Source organism: Meles meles, chromosome 1, assembly GCF_922984935.1.
Source record: "Meles meles chromosome 1, mMelMel3.1 paternal haplotype, whole genome shotgun sequence".
Classification (NCBI taxonomy): Eukaryota; Metazoa; Chordata; class Mammalia; order Carnivora; family Mustelidae; genus Meles; species Meles meles.
In genome coordinates, this window is record NC_060066.1 from 111,157,463 (window position 1) to 111,176,629 (window position 19,167).

At 47.5% G+C, this 19,167-nt stretch overlaps 1 protein-coding gene across 1 annotated transcript; it reads left to right on the forward strand.

The window, feature by feature from the left end:
- Positions 1-1,350: 1,350 nt before the first annotated feature.
- Positions 1,351-18,539, forward strand: GJA5 (gap junction protein alpha 5). The gene is made up of 2 exons (XM_045993385.1): positions 1,351-1,447; positions 15,393-18,539. The coding sequence occupies exon 2, from the start codon at positions 15,425-15,427 to the stop codon at positions 16,499-16,501; it is 1,077 nt and encodes a 358-aa protein (XP_045849341.1). The 5' UTR covers positions 1,351-1,447; positions 15,393-15,424; the 3' UTR covers positions 16,502-18,539.
- The last annotated feature ends 628 nt before the right edge of the window (positions 18,540-19,167 follow it).

The window sequence follows — 19,167 nt, forward strand, 5'->3', positions numbered from 1 at the left end:
ACCCTAAGCTTATTCACTCACGAAAACTATCACCACTAAAGAAACAAACGGTTCTCGCAAAATGTTCAAATGTGTGTGAGCAGTGCTGTGTGTGATGGTGATGACGTGGGGCAAAGGACCAGATCTGGGTTCTCGTCCTGCCTCTGCCACTTACGCTACCATGTGTGACACTGACAGGCAGCCTTGACTCCCTGAGCCTCAGTTTCCATGGCTGTTCCAGATGATCTCTGGCGTTTTTTTTTTTCTCGCTGTCACAACATGTGGGCTCTTGGTCATTGGTTTGTCTGGGTTCAGTCCACTCAGAGCAACCTCTGTTGTTGATATTTGTCACACTCCGACTAGATCCATGGCTAAGTGCATAAGTTGAAGAGTTGGGAATGAGGGGCGTTTGAGGGAAAGAGATGCCTCCCAGTTTCTGAATTTGCTTGCCTGTGATGTACCTTCTAACAAGAGATAAGCTTACTTCCATTTACTGGATTCCAGTTGGGAAACCTGTATGCCTTTGTGGGAGGAGCACAGAGGTGAATTTTGGCTTTGACTAAAACTCCTGATCCAGACTCTACTGTTTACCAACTGGGTCACCATGATTGAGTTTCCTCAAATGTAGAAATATCTACTGTGTAAAATTGGAAACTGGAATGACTGAGTGAAATAAAAATAGAATATATATATAGTCTAGCCCGATGTTGGGCACATAGAAGGTGCTCTCTTTTCTTTAGACAAGGGGGTGAGGGGAGTATGATCCTGGTCAGTGATGGTGCCCTCTCCCTGTCCTTTGGAACTTTCCAGTTACCCCTGGTGTCTATTCTGAGTGCTGGTGCTTGTGAGTTGTGAGACTGTTTCCTATGCTAGCTGCTGCTCAGCTCACTGATGAGGACATAATGGAGGTCCCAAAAAGACCTGTTTCGTGAGGGAGCACTCTTTCTCTCTGACAATAGGAAAAGGATGGAGAAGCGAGATCTCTTAGGTAATGCTAGTTTTCCGCTGATGCCCCAGGACAGCCCTGGCCAGAGGAGCCTGGGGAGGCTCTGCAGAGACTAGGGAGGCAGTGTGTCACCCGCCTGAAGGAGAGTGAGGGTGCCAGGACTGTAGTGACAATGACAGTGGAGGGTGGGGGGAGGAGGAAGGCTCCCTCTCCTCTCTCTTGGAGAGGAGAGTGGTGAAGAGAGACCGCAGGGAGGTAGAGGGAAGACAACTTTTGAAGTGAGCACAGATTCTAAAAGCTGGAGGGAGAGCAGGGAGGGAGGGACCTGGGGGGAAGGGGGTGGAGAGTGAAAGAGTAGGAAGAAGTGGGAGGAGGGAGGGCGACAGACACGAGTCAAAAGGGGGTGGGAGAGCAACTGACAGGCTGAGTGAGAGCTGGGAAGAGTGGGCAGCAGAGGAGGCAGCCAGGAACCCAGGACCAGAGAAGCCCGTGGAAATTCCAGAGAGAAGGACTGGGGAGAAGGTAAGGATAGACGTGCTTTTAAGAGATGAAACTCTCAGTTGACGGGAAGGAGCCGGAAGAGAGAGCCTGGAGTTCCAGGCTGGACAACAACCAGAGCTCATTCTCTGTACTGGGGGCTTATTCCCTACCCCTCCCTAGTCCCTGCGATGGTGAGGTTGGGATATACAGAGGAGGAGGATGGTAAAGCAGCAGATAAGTTACTCACTTGATTTCTAAGGCTCTACCGAAGTGTGAGTGGAGTGCCCTTGGAGCCGGTCTACCTCTGGCATAGTGGCTGCCCTCCAGGGGCATCTTCTAAGTAGCTTAGCAGTTCATCTCCAAGAACTTTGGTTAAGAAGAAATTGGCGCTTTAAAAACAAAAACCATCACTGTATTATGGTGCTTCCTTTAGGCTTGGAATCTTTTTCGAACTGCCTTCCACAGCATCTAGGGGAGTGTTTTGACTCCCCCCACCCCCCCAGGCATGTTGGGTGGTTTAAAAATATTCTGTGCTTAGTTTCCTGCAGAATATCATGTCCCTGCTGTGCGCTGTGAGCCGGCTGGCCTGCCACTCACTGTCACTGTTGGAGGCAAGAGGCTGGTGAAGATCCAGAGCGGAAGTGGGGAGAGGTGTCACTGAAGGTCCCCTTTCCTCCTGGGTACAGGGTGAGGTAGACAGCCGCTGGGCACAAAGGTTTCTGTGGGCTCCCTGACCTCTCTCCTGAGCATGTGGTGAAAGAACCTGGGTTCTTGTGCCCTGAGTTGTTGTGTGTCCTTGCACCAGACCCTTCCCGATTCTGGCCTCAGTTTCCTCATCTAGAAAATGAGGGGGTTGTGGGGCACCTGGTGGCTCAGCTGGTAAAGTGTGCCACTCTTGATCTCAGCTCAGGTCTTGATCTCAGAGTCGTGTATCTACTTCAGCGAGGAGTCTACTTTCAAAAAAGAAGAAAGAAAGGAAGTGAGGGGTTTGAAGTAGAAGGATCCCTCCAGTTCTATTCAGCAGTAATGCTGTACAAGGTTATGATTCCGTAGTCTCAAGTATTCCTTGGAGTCATGGAAAGGGGAAACTTGTCACAAGGGTTTTACATCTGTGCTACACCCTTGTTCACTTTTAACTGGATTCCCCCTCCCAGTATGCCATCATAATGGAGGGATTCCTGGTTTTTCCTCCTCAGCATTTCATAAGGGTCTGGCCCACTGGGTCTGACTGGCCGGAGGAAAGGAAGGGCAGAGCGAGGAGCACTGACCGGGGAGTCAGGAGACCCAGGAGAAATCTAGCAAAACTGGAGAGGAGACAAAAGCCTGTATGTGGCGATGTAGCATCCTCACTAGCCAGGTGGCATGGCTCACCACTGGGGACACAGGCTGGTATTTATAGGCACCCCAGCCTGGCTTTCATATCAGCGGGCCTTCATCTTTTCCACCCAAAGCCTCCAGAGCCCCAGTTCAGTCCAAGAACCTGAATCACTGCTCTCTAGGGACAGCTCTGAACTTTCCACCTTCCAGCAGTTTCCCCAGGGCAGCGGAGCTGTTTGGAGGCTACTCCCCTGGCCATCTCTCCCCATCTTCTCCTTACTCAGCAGCCGCCGAGGAGCAGTCCCCTGACCACAGTGCCCATGGTGGGGGAAACCCAGAAGTGTGTTTCCTGGCTTCCAGACTGGTACCCTCTGGCTATCCCCTCAGCCAGATACGTGAAGTTCATTGAGCCACGTCAGTAACGGTCATGGTGCCTGGCTTTGCCACAGCCTTAGAACACCAAGGATGTTCTTGCTGGACACTTGAAACTGGTTGTTGTTCTTGTCCCTCAGCTGCCTCACTCCTGTCCCCTCTCCTTATCCTGGCCAAAAGTCCTAGGCCATTAGGACTGGAAAAGATCTGTGAGATTGCCTGTCCACTTCTTCCACTAATAGGGAAAACAAAGCAGAGGAAAGGAAAGTGACCCATGAGGGATGACGCAATGAGTCACGTTGATGTGGTTGGGAGAATGTCCTGCTCTGCTCACTCATTCCTAGGCCCTTTTGGACTTCTGTCCTCAGCTGTGTTCTCTGAACCTCCATTTGTCCCCAGGCCTCCCTGCTTCTTCCATTTAAGTATCCCTACGATCTTGTTTTCTGGCAGGAATTCTCACTTGCCCACCTGCTCCTCTTTATCACTGCTGGCTGTTGAGGGGTACGTGCAGTGGAAGGTTCGGGGCTCTGGCAGCCTGCCGGGCTACCACACTGCAGCCTGGCCTCTTGGGGACTGGCTGATTCCACTGCAGCCACTGAAAGCAGAACAGGGAGCCTATCTTCCTGGATCAGTCAGGAGACCCAGAGTCCTCAGGGAGGGCCAGTGACCCAAGGCCCAGGCTCTGCTCCCGTCTCAGGGAAGACCTCACCCACCTGGGATTCTAGCAGGTCTCTGTGCCAGCTGGCCCCACCTTGGGCTCGAAGATTAAGCCGAACAAAGGGGAGAGATGCCCAGGAAAACTTCAAGTCTCCTAGAAAAGAAACCAATTCCCTTTCTAGAGCCAGAAGCTACGAATTCCTGGAGAATGACAGCTTGATGCCACTTGGTCATTCAGTTGTTTCTGGGTATTAACAAATCATGGGGAAAAAAAAATTCAACCTTCAACAATCCACTCACTTTCATAAGGAAAAGGAGTCAGGAGGTCTCAGAATCAGGGGTATTGAAATAGCACAGAGGGATCTTAGAGTTTATCTAATTCAGGGATGGGGCAGAAGGAAGAGCCTGGGCACCTGGAGTCACATTTGGGTTAGAATTTCAGCTGTGTGGCCTGGGGCAAATTATTTAATGTCTCTGAGCCTCAGTTTCTTCATCTGCCCAAGAGGTTAATAAATGTCTTCTTTGTAAGGTTTTGTGAAGGTTAAGTAAAATAACACACAGGTTTCTCCACTATCCAACATGTGCTCTACACCACTTCACTTTTTTTTTTCTAAGATTTTACTTATTTATTTGAGAGAGAGAGCGTGCACACAAGCGGGGGGAAGGGCAGAGGCAGAGGAAGAAGTAGGCTCCCTTAAAGCAGGGAGCCCCACATGGTGGGGGAAACCTGTATTTAAAATGGCTATTTTATATTAAGTGCTCAATGAACAATGGAACAATAAGGTAGAATCCAGGTTAGCTGGTCCTCAGCCCATTTCTTGGAACTACATCTCATTTGATGGAAAAGCCTCCCCCATGACATGGAATTCTGAGAAGGTACTGCTTGCTTTTTATGACCACAGATTTTTTTTTCCCCTGGGATGACTTTTGCTGACCTCTAAGCTGGGGGGGATAGAAAATCTAGCTTTGCCTTTTGGCTTTGCCACTGACTTGCCATGCTATCGCAATTGGTTAAGTCACAAACTCCCCAGATGTTCTAACTTAGCAGCCATCCAGATCAACTGCTTTCTCTTATACACAAGCAAAGTGAGACTCAGGGAGCGGAATGTCTCATCCAGAGCCGCAGAGAAACAGCTGAGACTCGGAAGAGCCTTTCTTTCAAGGCTCTTATTCATAGATAATTTCCGGGATCTTCATTCATCCTGGGATTTTCATGATTCAGAACTTCAGGAGAAGGCAGATGTGGTTAGGGGTCGGGATGGCCCTCCTCCACAGGTCACCGATTTCTCTTCCAAGTAGAACCAAGCCAGCTTCAAACCTACCCTAGTGGATGTGCCTTTGGACTGGTTGATGAACAGATTCAAAAATGCTGCAGCTTTTTAGAAGTCAGGGATTACATGAAGCACACATTTTATAATGTGGACTCATAGGAAGTCCACCTCCAGGCCCAAAGTTCAGAACCAGGCTTAACCAATTACAAGAATGAGAGGCGCCTGATCTCAGCGGGACTCCGTACCTCCCTTCTTCTCCATGCTTGCCCCCGAGGGTCTGCATGCCTAGTGAAATAACAGATGTACAGTGAAATTAATATCCTTCCCATCACCCATGTGTTCCTCACCTTTCCCACCTGGTGCCCCGTGAGTGTCCTTGTTGGTTCTCTCTCACCAGCCTGCTGCACTGCCAAATTCTGTATCAGATTGGCTAGTTGGATCATGCTTGAGAGGAGTCTTTACTGGAAATGTCAGAAAAGAAAACAAGGAACTAACCTGACTGTCTATTATGTGCCCGGTACTGTTCGAGGACCTTCCATACAACTGCATACTGTTGAATCCTATGAGTAAACATTCCCTCTTTTCAGATGAGGAGGAAACAGGCTGAGTGACTTGCCTAAGGGCACATAATTGGTGAGTGGAGGCAGGGTTTGAATCCCACTACTCTTCAGGAAACACGAGGCCCACCTCCTATTTTTGTTTCAGTGGTTCTTGTTATGATTTGACATCAATGGAACACCAGAGCCTGTTGTCTGGCCAGCTGAAAACCCGGCAGCAGACACGGCTGCAGCCAAGAGCACTTAGTGTCTAAAAAAGGAAATAACTTTCTATATGTGAATTCTGGCCAAATGGTGGCAGATGCTGAAGAGTCTGGGAATCCTGACCACTGTGGGCCACGGTCTTCGATGGAATCATTAATTCTAGGAACAGCATAGGCAAGCGATGGCCAGCCAAGAAGCCAGGGGCTGAAAGAAAAAACCCAGGGCCTCTTACGGGAGAGTGGGAAAAGCCCTGCTCGTGGAGTTCAGAGACAGGACAGAGTTCCGGTCACAGGTTTGTCACTAGCTGTCAGAACTGGGGCCTCTTTGATTTTTCTTTCCCTTTTAAAGACACAGTGGGAAGGTAGGCTTTGCAGTCAGGCAGATTGACTGCAAGTCCCTTATGCAGCATTTGCTACCTCTGAGCCTCAGTGTTCTCAGCTGTAAAATGGGATAATAACTACTTTCCTAGCAGAATTAATACAAAGGTTAAAAGTATAGCTGTAAAATGCTTCATACATGGAAAACACTCAAATTCCTGGTCTCTGTTATCACTAGTACTTAATTTCCCTGGACCCTGGTCTTCAGCTTGTATAAAAATAAGGGATTGATTTTGCTTGATATCTAGATTCCTTTCCTATGAATCCATGAAAAATGGTGGAAATACTAAAGAAATCTAAGTGTCTCATAAATATAATTTTCATTAATAACTGCATAGGTTTTAATCAACCTTTTAGGGGACTTAATAAGGACCTCCTAATATTTCATTGTAATTGAGTATCTCCATTTGGCCACCACATCCCACCCACTTCTTGTAAATATTTCTTCTTCGAACAATTTAACAAGAAAATTACGTATCTCAGCATTATTCTCCTTCTCCACTTTGCTCTGTTCCACTTCCTTGGCTTTGAAACAACTGTCTATCAGCAGAGTGTTTCTGAGCAGACCACTCTGTCCTTGCTAGAATAAAATAATGACATAGAAAGAAAGGTTAATTATCTGCCATTGGCTGGAGTTGAAGGAAAACCAAAGTGATACTTCATCTCCTCCATCTGTCTCCTGCTTCTTTCTCATCTCTATCTCCCTCTCTTCTCTTCAGTGATTAAGGTTCAGGGGTGGAAGCCCCCAATGGACTTCTGAGGAAGTTGCCTACATGGCTGTAGGACCCGTTTGGTTGTTTCCCCTGAGGTTGAAGAGGCAATCCCCAAATCGCAATCAGGAGAGGTGTGGAAGTCCTAAATGTAAGAATTACCCCCAAGAACTTAGAAATCGACCCCCGATTCTAACAGTCATCTTGAAAACCTCACTGCAGCACTCACCTTGTGTCAAAGTGGCCAGCCTCTGACTGGCAAGGATTTTTAAGGAAAGGAACTTTAGGTCATTTATATGGGATCCCGCACAGTTGTGAAGGCAGGCGTACTGCTGTCAGACAAGACCAGAGTTGGGTTTTATGTCAACTCCACCGCTTACCAGCAAGTCCCCCTCAAGTGGCGTGGCTCAGTAAACCTCCCTGAGCCAGTACAAAGGGGCTGGGGACGAGCCTTGCTTGCTCAATTGTTGGGACAATAAAATGAGAAAAACAATATATCAAGAAACTTGAAGAACATCTGGCACATAGAGAGGTCTCAATAACTTAATTTTATTATTATCATTATTACTAGGTTCAGAGTTTCTTGTTGTGTAAGTTTAGGTAAACTAGAAAATGGAGCTGAGAATCTCCAAGGATAAGGAAGATTGCTGGAGTAGTTGAAGATCAAGACCACTTTCTTATGCAATCCTCCCTGTGTCTCTCCATTTTAGTGAGAAGCTATCGAGGGGGAGGGTAAGTCAGAAAAACATGTATTAATGAAAAAGGAAGGTGCCGAAGGGTTCTGAGATGATGATATACTTAGTGCTTTACTTTATAAAAGCCACCTCTGATTTCTGGCATAGCAGGAGAGCTCAATAAACACTTTCTGAACTGAGCTGCACTGACATGATACTGTGTCCAAGGATCATTTAAGTGAGGCCCTTTGGGTCCTTTTACAACAGAATTCTCTTAATTGGGAAGCAAGTCAACCCTGCTCTGTGCCACATTCCAGTGTGTGATGAGCAGAATTATAGCATGGGCCCAGAGTGCTGTTATTATTACTGTGAATAACACCCTTTACTGAGAACCAGAGATCTGTTAGATAATGTACAGAACATGTGTCATTGTCCAGAATTAGACTCATACTCTGTGGAGTGGTCTTATAACCTAATTTTGACAAACTTGAGTGAGTGCCCCAGTGATATGTGGGGAGGAGGTGGAGAAGAAATAGTCCATGGTGAATGGATGTGTCTCTGCTGTAGATCCATCCAGTCCTGCCTGGCTGAGCCGAGGGCTAGATCAAAGGCAGAAGGAGGGCTCAGCAACTTTAGTCTCTCTGCTGTTCTGGTCACCACATTCACTGTGCAGGTGCCCTAAGGTCACTTCCCAAGGAGCCCCTCTACTGGCATTAGGTGTTTTTGTTTTGTTTTCTTTTAAAGATTTTATTTATTTATTTGACAAATAGAGATCACAAGTAGGCAGAGCTGCAAGCAGAGAGAGAGGAAGGGAAGCAGGCTCCCTGCTGAGCAGAGAGCCTGATAGGGGGCTCAATCCCAGAACCCTGAGATCATGACCTGAACCGAAGGCAGAGGCTTTAACCCGCTGAGCCACCCAGGTGTCCGCATTAGGTGTTTTGAGTGAGCTGAATGCTGGATTTGTTTACTGTTGTTGATTTTTAAAAGTGCACAAATCAACCAACCGGGTGCAAGGTACAGTCTTACGCACCAAGAGGGAAGAGGGGGGTAGGGGGACTTAGGAGGAGGATACAGTGATGAACAGATATGGACCTTGTCTTCAAGGAGCTCAGGGTAGAGTTGGAGAGACAATACATAGCCAGTAGAGCAAATCATTTTCATTATGTATTTGAAAACCCAGTGGTTTTACAGTTCAGTCCAAGGCTCAGCTGCTGACTTGGTGTGGGGGTGGGGAACACAGAAATTAGAAAGGCTGTTAAGTGTGGCTCCAGAGGACAGAATTAGAATCAGTAGAAGAGAATTTTCAAGGCATCCCTATGGTAGTCTATTGCTCCCTTGCATTATGCTTTCTTGAGCAGGAGAGACAGGGTGCTGTTTTAGCAGTGTGCTGAACGAACTTGTCAACTGCAGCCTACCTAGTTTATGCTGCAGCCACTACCAACGGACTGCCACCAACAGGGTGAATATTGACTGTGCCATGCTTTATGTTCCCACCCCATTTCAGGGCTGTGTCCCATTAGGGTCTGCCCACAGGAACAAATCATGTACTGAACATGGTCTATGTAAGGGTTGAGAACTACTCCAAACTCCTGGTATGGCCTCAAAGCCCTCCATAATCTGCCTCTGCCTATTCTTCAGACCACGTCCTTGTTCTGCTCATTGTCCTCTAATACCATGCTCGTTTTCACTTGGTGGGTTTATTCACGTGATTGCCTTTTTCTGGAATGCCCCCATCTCTCCGGCACCTCCCCTCTTCCCCTACCTCTCACCTCTACAAACTTCACCTCTGCCTAACTCCAATTCAAGGGTTGCCTCTTTGGAGAAGCCCAGAGTATTTGCATAGTTGGTTGTGTTTGTATCCCTCACTGGACAGTGAGTTCCTTCAACGCAGAGTCTTGCTGATCTTTGGGTTCCTAACTTCTATCACATAACTAGACACTCAGTAAATGTTTGTGAAGGTGAACTGAATTGAACTTTCCCATAATCCCCTCAGCACCTCACATCAAGTGCTGGTCACATCAAGGAACCATCATAAACATTTGCTTGATTGCTTAAAAACTGACCCCCAGGCTTTAGCACTAAATGGCAGTCATGTCTCAAATAACTCACTGCTGGAACTTCAAGTTCTGAGGTGGGGAGACATAAGAATTGATGCGCTTCACCCCTAGAAGGAAGATGGAGGGAAATTTTCTGGTGTGCCCCAGACTTGATCAAGAACTCTGAAGTGGTCTAGGTTCTACCTCTATTCGTCTTCATTTCTTTGAACAAATCTCTTACCTTCTGTAGATGTCTCCTTCTCTGCAAAACAGAGGCAATAACCAGCACCCCAAAGAAGTATAAAAATCCTCATAACTATGAGGATTCTTCCATCCAACAATAGAAACTGAGTGTCCATATGTCCTAAGGTAGCCAGTCATGAACAAAACTCCTTGGAGTCAATAAGAGAAGGGAGGAGAAGCACATCTTGAATTGTATAAGGTTTTACTTACTTATTTTATTTTAGAGAAGGGACGAGAGAAAAAGAGAGGTGGGGAGGAGTAAAGCAAGAGGGAGAGAATCTTAAGTAGGCTCCACGCCCAGCACAGAGTCTGACACAGGGCTCCATCTCACAACGCTGAGATCATGACCTGAGCTGAAATCAAGAGTTGGACACTTAACTGACTGAGCTACCCATGGGCCCCTGTAAGGTTTTCTTTTTTATTGTTGGACATAAGAAGGAAGATTTGACCCTCCATAGGATCACTCTGTAATCTTACTGCTAGATCAAACTTTTTCTCAATCATTAAGAAAGCATTTATTATGTACCTATTGTGAGACCTTAATGCATTAAGAATACAAAGTAGAAGACAGGGCTTTTGACTTGAGAAGTCTATTACTCATTCGAAGGGAAAAGCTGTTAAATCCTTGAGGGTAGGAATCGTGCCTGGTTTTATTAATTCAAGGTATCATTGAATGCATAGTATGTGCCAGGTCTGGTACCCCCTAGATATTATTTTCAGTACCCAGAATAGTGATAGGCACATAGCAGGGACTCAAAAAAGTACTTGTGGGTTGGCTGATAGAAAGAAAATTTTGGAAAATCAGTGTAAGGTAATGTATAAGTGTGACTGTATCCTACATGCTGAACAGTAATGTGGAGTCTTTATTGTTCAGGAGATTTCAAAATGGGCTGAGATCAATTTGAGAAAAGAATTCTCCATTTCTACCTACATATGTGGGGCCAGAGGGGAAGTCCTAGCTATGAGTTTATGTTAACCTAGGTTGCTCTAAGTTACTTTTCTTTGAAAACACTGGCTGTGGGGGGAGGCAAAAATACTAACGCTGGGTTCGGAATGTAGGTACCTGAATTTTATTTGTAGTCATATAATACACAAAGTAAGGGAATAAAATGATCCATGTTCACTATACACAATAGCCTTCCTTTGGCCCTTTCCCTCTTATCCAAGTGCCATGTCACTATTACCAAACAAGTTCCTTGGTGACTCTTCCAAATGTTTATTTTGTCCCAGGATATGACATGTTGAAAGAAGACGCTGAAGGTTTTGAGTGAATAAACTACAGAGTGGGGATGTTCCAGGGACCGGGTTCTAAGGACCATTTCTTTTGCCTTGGAGACTTCAGAACTTGTATCAGTTGCAAAAGGCTGTAGAATTTAATTACCCAGGGCTCCTCAGAAGGCCCTCCCCAACGCCCTAAGCCAGAGTGACCTCCGGCACTTCCTTAATGTGTTCCCACAGCACTTCCTTAATGTTAACACACATTATGCTTTATTGCAATGTGTTCGATCTCTCTCCTTCAGTCAGGGATATAAAGGCAGCTAAGTTCAATAAAGTCAGGGACTCCTAGTTTTTCTTTTTAACTGCTGTGCCTTCAGGGCCTTGCATGATACCTGGTAACCACTCATATTAAATGAATGAATGAAAAGGAAGAAGGACCTGGTAGGTAGAGGGGTATGAGGAGCTAAGACAAAGAGGTAAGACAGTGTGGGCCATGTACACGTGTATGGGAGAAATGTAGCTTAAAAAAGGAGTGTGTGGGGCACCTGGGTGGCTCAGTGGGTCGAGGCCTCTGCCTTCGGCTCAGGTCATGATTCCAGGGACCTGGGATAGAGCCCCGCATCGGGCTCTCTGCTCAGCGGGAAGCCTGGTTCCCCCTCACTCTGCCTGCCTCTCTGCCTACTTGTGATCTCTGTCTGTCAAATAAATAAATAAAATCTTTAAAAAAAAATGGAGTGTGTGAGAGGAACAGGGAAGAAGAAGACAGGACTGAGCTGTGCTGTGGAGGATCTCAAGTGCAAGTTAAAGAGTCTGAACTTTATGAGCAGTAGGAAGGCAGTGAAGATCTTAGCTAAAGCAGTGAGGTATATTATTACCATTGTATTTAATAGAATTTATTCATGGCATGGGCAGCTTCCTTTGCCCCTCCTAACACACTTCCTGCCAAGAAACAGATAATAATCTACAAAGCATTTTATATGCTCTACACCCAGTAAACTCAGTGTGTATCTAATTTACATATTTCTTTGGCTGAGGTTGTGGGGGACCCGAAGGGACACAGTGTAGCTGGGTAACTAACTTTCATATTATGAACTGAGCAGCTGGTACTTGGTAGAAATTTTAAGTTTCTCTGACCTCGCCTGGATCATCAGGAAGTCACAAATGAGACTTGTCCTGTACCCTATTTGCTGTCACCAGGGTGCATGGGGTCTGCCCCACCCCCACCTCATCAGCTAGTGTTTTTCCCTCCCCGTGAGGCAGCCTATCATTGTCACTGTCTTTCTCCTCTTCCATGATGTTTCTTTCTTGTATGCTTGCTTTCCTTCTTCCAGGTGGGATTCCTTGCACCACAAGTGAGGGGGTCAGCCGCAAGCCTCTTGGCAGACCAGACCGAAGTGTCACATTCTTTGCCTGGCCCTATTTTTAGACCTCCTGGGGGACTTGCAAGGAATGAGTGGCAGAGTCAGAAGATCAAGGGAAAAGTCTTCAGGGATTGAGGACAGTTTGGAAAACTTGCCCCAAATTTTGGAAGAATATGACACTTGTTTCCCTTTTTCTTGTTTCTTTTTTACTTTCCATTTCTGTTTCCCTTTCACTTTTTCCCCTTTTGCTTTTCCATCTGTTTCTCTCTTCTTTGTAATGCACTTCTCTCTACTTTCTCTCTCTCTCTCTCCCTTCTTCTCCGTTCCTGTTCTCCCCCACCACTTTCTTGCTAGTAAAGGCAAGGAATTATTCTTTAGTTCTTATACACTGAGCACTGTGCTAAGTGCTTTTTATACATTACCTCATAATACTGGATGAGCTAAATAATAGTATCTTCATTTTGCAGTTAGGGAAATTGAGCTACAGATCCAGCAGCTTCTCCAAGCTCAGCGGTATTGATAGGGCTTTGAACTCCAATTAGCTACCCCCAAACTATATTCTCTTAACCACTACATGGTCTCTTTTTTTCCATTCCAAACTCCTGCTTGTCTTTCCCCTCTTTTTGTTCCTTTTTTCCCGGTTCTCTCCCTCTGCTTCTCCCCCTCCCCTCTCTCAGACACTCAGCACATCCTGGTCCCTGCATGTTGTGTGGATGACCCTGAAGGTGCTGAACACTATGCACGTGCCCAGAAGAGATGACAGACCATTCGCACTCTTATCTAATCAGCCATTTTCCTTCTGAGCAGACGCTCCACAGTTTTCCACATTTGGAGGTTAAGGGAGGGGGACCCTTCACCACCTAGGGGAAAGGGCAGATATCTGATCACAAACTAGAGGAAAGGCTTCAAGACCTGGATGAGTCTTTGACACGGAGGGGGACAGAGATAAGGCCCTTTCCACTCATGTGTGGACTCTCAGGGTTGGGGAGTGGGGGCCTGGGAGAAAACAGGGCCAGGAGCCTGGTCTCTGTCAAGGTATCAACTCAGGAGTCAAGGAAGCCTGCACCATAAAATATGGCAACCCTTCTTTATTTGCATAAAGAGTGTTTGGAGAGGAACCAGGGGCATACTGACAGCAAAGATGTGAAGGTCAAGGTGTGAACCTGACAGTCTCTAAGATCCCATTAGATTCTAAGGTTTTATGATCACAAGAATGGAATATTTGTAGTTCAGTTCCCTCCTTTTTTTTTTTTTTTTTTGGTCATTCTGTTGATTAGGATTGGTTAGAGGCTTAAGCCATAAGGACATTTATTGCTCATCAAGTAAGAATTCTGGAGGTAGGAGATTCAAGAGCTGATTCAGAGGCCTCAGGACATTGGTTGGCATTTCTGAGAATCTCTGGACAGCCTCAGACATTTTGGCTCAAATAGTCCTGTCCATGGGCAGGAAGTAGTCGGGGTGGGGGGGGGGGAGACCTCCAGTGAGACTCCCTCCATTTACTGGGGAATGGAAAACAGTTTCTAGAGCACTCCCTCTACATAGACTCTCACCATACCTGACTGACCAGATCTAACTGCAGAAGAGTCTGAGAAAGTGAAATCTGGTCTTTTCACCCTGCTAACGGGATGCAGGCAAGGAATAGGGAACTGATTTGCCACATCAGAGCCTGCCACCCTTCATTCACTCAACTGAGATTTTCCACTCCAGCTCAGGCTCTGGGCCAGGTGATGATGATACAGAAGAACAGGCAGTCTCTGTGATCAAGCAGCCGCAACTAGAAGAACACAGACAAGCAGAGGGCCACAAAACAAGAAGGCAAGTGCTAGGAGGGAACCAAGTGTCCCTAAAGTCACCACAGGAGCTGAAGAGGCTCAGCTTGGAGGAGCAGGGAGGGCTGCAGAGAACCATGACTGGGTTAAGTTCTGAGGGTTAATAAGGATCTAGCTGGGGGTGGGGGAGGGTTATGTTGAAGGTGGCTGGGAAGAAGGCATCTGGGAATCTTCCAGGATGTGGCAGGCAGTACAAAAGGAACTAATGGGGACAGACAAGGAATCAGGCTGGAGAAGTAAGAAAGGGCCTGCTGAGAGAAGGTTCTGTGTGGGACATAATGGTTTGGGGCATTTATTCTGGATGAGCAAGTCTGTGCATGGGGACCTTCTGCAGGAGGATGAGGAGCTGTACCCCTGGAAGGGCTGCACTGCCCCGAGGTGTGGGAGATTGGCATCACCAGCTGCCTCCCAGCTGCAGGAACTCAAGCACTCATCAGCAGGACCCAGAGCTGGTTTTTGTTCGCCATCTCCCAGTACAGCTGGGGATGGTTCTGAAGGTTAGGGGATGTGTTCTGAGAGGCCAGACTTGCCACCGCCATCCCCACTCCTTCCTCTTTACTCAGTTCCTTCCGGAACCAAAATAATTCTTTCACTTGATGCCCTTTCAAACATATGGAACATTTGAGTTATGATCCCCAACATATCACGTACCTCACCCTTGAAACTCTGAGGCAGCTGTTTTCCATCCCCATTTTACAGATAAAGAGGCAGACTCAGTGAGGCACACGGCCAGAATGGCGAGAGCAGAGAGCAGTCCTTTGTGCTTCCTGCTTCACCAGTGTTTCCACAGGCGTGGGCTTTACACTGTCTGCCTCAGAGTAACCTGCGCTGCTCGGGACAGATCCCAGTTCCAGGGGCAGTCCCAGACCTCCCAAAGCAGACTTTCCAGAGGTAACAGCACAGAACCCACTCATAACAGGCTCCTTCAGTTGATTTCTAGATCCATTCAAGTGTGGGAATCACTCTCATCTTGCTAACATGACCATTTTAAATCTTCGATTTCCTTTTCCTTTTGCTGGCCTGGAAAAAAGAGAGCTTTTCAGGTGAATTTGGCTCATGAGTTGCACTTTCTTAAAGAATGGATTGGTGGAACCCCAGACCGTCCAGACTTTGCAGAAGCATCCCTCTCCTTTTGTCTCTTTCTCTCTGCCCCATTTGCAGAAGTCCTGGTGGCTGTCTCCTGCTGAGTCAGGATGGGTGACTGGAGCTTCCTGGGAGAGTTCCTGGAGGAAGTACACAAGCACTCTACAGTGATCGGCAAGGTCTGGCTCACCGTCCTCTTCATATTCCGCATGCTGGTGCTGGGCACGGCTGCCGAGTCATCCTGGGGGGATGAGCAGGCCGACTTCCAATGTGATACCATGCAGCCCGGCTGCGGGAACGTCTGCTACGACCAAGCCTTCCCCATCTCGCATATCCGCTACTGGGTGCTACAGATCATCTTCGTGTCCACGCCGTCGCTGGTGTACATGGGCCACGCCATGCACACGGTGCGCATGCAGGAGAAGCGGAAGCTGAGGGAGGCTGAGAGGGCCAAAGAGGTCCGGGGCACTGGCTCTTATGAGTACCCAGTGGCTGAGAAGGCAGAGCTGTCCTGCTGGGAGGAAGTGAACGGGAGGATTGTCCTTCAGGGCACTCTGCTCAACACCTATGTCTGCAGCATCCTGATTCGCACGACCATGGAGGTGGCCTTCATCGTGGGTCAGTACCTCCTCTATGGGATCTTCCTGGACACCCTGCATGTCTGCCGCAGGAGTCCCTGTCCCCACCCAGTCAACTGTTACGTATCCCGGCCCACAGAGAAGAATGTCTTCATCGTTTTTATGCTGGCTGTGGCGGCTCTGTCCCTCTTCCTCAGCCTGGCTGAGCTCTACCACCTGGGCTGGAAGAAGATCAGACAGCGCTTTGTCAGATCTCGGCAGGGCACAGCCGAATGTCAGCTTCCTGGCCCCTCTGCTGGCATGGTCCAGAACTGCACACCACCCCCTGACTTCAATCAGTGCCTGGAGAACGGCCCTGGGGGCAAATTCTTCAATCCCTTCAGTAACAAGATGGCTTCCCAGCAGAACACCGAGAACCTGGTCACTGAGCAAGTGCAAGGCCAGGAGGCGATTCCTGGGGAGGGCTTCATTCACATCCATTATGGCCAGAAGCCCGAGGTACCCAATGGGGCCTCCCCGGGTCACCACCTTCCCCATGGCTATCCAAGTGACAAGCGCCGTCTCAGCAAGGCCAGCAGCAAGGCCAGGTCAGATGACCTATCAGTGTGACCCTCTAGTGGTGGGGGGAATCCAGGACCAGGTGGGAACAGAGGAAGCTCAGAGAGGGAAGATGTGTCCCTATCGACCCCATCTCTCATTTTCATACCTGCTCTGCTCCTTTTGGGCTTCAGGTCTCTGTGGCATTGCTCATGTATTCCAGAAGGTAGGACTAGGCCTCTTCGAGTGCAGGCAGTGACATAGCTACCCACCCCAGCTGCTGTCCCTTCCCATCCTCTACCCAGTGTACACAGAAGGTTTTCAGATTCTTTGGTTAACAAGCCAGAGGAAGAAAAGGGAACAGAGGTAAACCTAGCCACGGGAGGGATAGCCAGAAGCACAGAATGGCTCTCTACATACCAGCCACATACCAGATGGGTTCTCCAAGTCTCTATGACTTCCTTGACCTGGTCGCCCTTCTTCTTGCAAGGAAAAACCCAAAGATCCCAGCCAATAAAGAACATCAATCAAAGACCTTCCATTAGATGTGCTCTTGAATCTGTTGTCTCCATGGGTCAAACCTTGGAGTGATGTTAAGGTGACCTTGGGCTGCCCTGGGCTGCCTTCCCCGTACCCAGTCTTACTTAAAAAGAGGTCCTTGGAAGTTGACCAGGAGCCTCAACTTTACAAGTGTTTTGGTATGTACCTCTGGCAAATGTCCTACCTTAGTGAAGCCGCAGCCTTTACTTCTGCCAGAGTGACAACTAGCCCATGGGGGTGTAAGCTCCCCCCAGGGAGTGACTATATACACAGGCTCCACTGGAATCCCTGCCACCACCTGTCATCCTCCAGCTCTTTACAGCTCAACCCGATGATAGAAACCATCCCATCCCTTCCTTCCTTGGCTGTTCACCCAGTGCTCCCCTAAAGATCTTATCGACCAGAGTGCCCAAGAAGCCGTCGTCCTCTCTCAGATCCTGACCAGATCACCAGCCACAAGGGCCAGTGGAATTTCCCTAGGTCTTATTAAAACAAAGAGGGCATTGTGCTTCTCAGATTCCCTTTGGGAAAAAATAATTCTGCTGTGAAGATAAAAATAAAAAAAGAGAGAAAATACTGGAAAACTGTTTCCCCCTCCTATTTATTTCCCTTTCTGACTGCCAACTTAGAGTGCCAAGAGGAGGCGTGATGACAGCTATGGAGCCCCCAGATCTCTCTCTCCCTGGAGGGCTTAGCAGGGGCATGGAAGCAGTAAGGGAATCTCCAGCTCTCTTGGCAGGGGCCTCTTTCAAGAGCACAGTGATTCCTATGTCTCCCCGGTGCTCCTAATGAGACAGCTAGAAAGCAGTGGTGACTGCGGACTGTGGAAAAGTCCTGCCTTCCCAGGGACTGGCCCTTCTCTGTTCAGTCCATCCATAATGGCTAGTTGCCTTTATGGATGAAGGTAAAGGATGCTCAGAATTGGATACTGAGATGTATAGGGAGATGATTACTTTTTAAAATGCATGCGTGCGTGTGTGTGTGTGTGTGTGTGTGTCTACACTGACAGGGTGGGTGAAGGGGAGGGGAGTCTGAAATAAGGAAAGGAAACTTTAGAGGAACTTGTGTCTTCCTGCCCTCACCTCCAGATGCTGATGGAGGGGCTGAGACTCACTGTTTCCAGTGGCATCGGCCTATGCAGATGAGAGGTCGAGCAGAGGAGGGTGAAGGCTCAGAAGGAGCCTTAGCCTCTGCCCCCCCATCATCCATCTCCAGGCCCTTCTGCTGATGTTTGGCTGCTGTTGGTGGGTGGAGAGAAGGATGAGGGTAGAGAGTTGGAGGGGATTGACTGGGAGGCCATTTAGGGAAGAATGGTCATCAGAGGTCCCTAGAGAGAACACTTTTTTATTTTTTGTCTGGCACCAGCATTAAGAATCTCTCTGCAAAACAAAACAAAGCAAAACAAAAAACAAAAGACTCTCCTTCCATCTCTGAAATGGGTTTGCTTTGTGAAATAAGTGATCTTGGATTAGAAATCCTATGACTTCAGTCCTTGATGATGGGACTTTCAGGAATAAAATAGAAATAATATGTGTAGTTTGTCTTAATAAAACTTGACCCTACATCTCTCTTTCTTGGTGTCCTTTCATGCCATGACTATGAAAGAAGGATGACAGACTTGGTCAGGGAGGGAAGCACTCAGACTCCACCCATCAGTTAGTAATACAAACAGCTTGGAGTCAGACATGCATGGGTTAAAAATCTCAGCTTCCAATTTACCCCTGGACTCCAGCAAGCTACTTAATCTTTGAACCCTGGTTTTCTTATCTGTAAGTAGAGTCTCAGAACATCTACCTCCTCAGTAGGTTGTTAAATGAGGGAGTGAAAAGTTCATCTGAGTGCCTGGGAAATAACAGTACCTCACTAAATAGTAAACATTGATATTGTTGTCATTTTTATCTTTATTATTTTCATTATTGTGTTGAACACAGAATATTTGAAAATCTGGGATGTTGAAAGATGATTCCAGAACTTCCCCTTATGGAGCTTACACATCTACCTAAGGTGGTCAGTTTAACTGAGGTCAAATTAACTCAAATTAAGGCAGAGGAAACAATTGGAAGAGAATGAATGGGAATTCTAAGAACCACAGGCTCCTGGAAGTGAAACAAAACTCCTGGAAGAGGACACCTGACCGGGGCGGACCTTAAGAGGCTGAGGTTTTAGTCAGGTGAAGACCTCAAGGATGACTCTGTGAA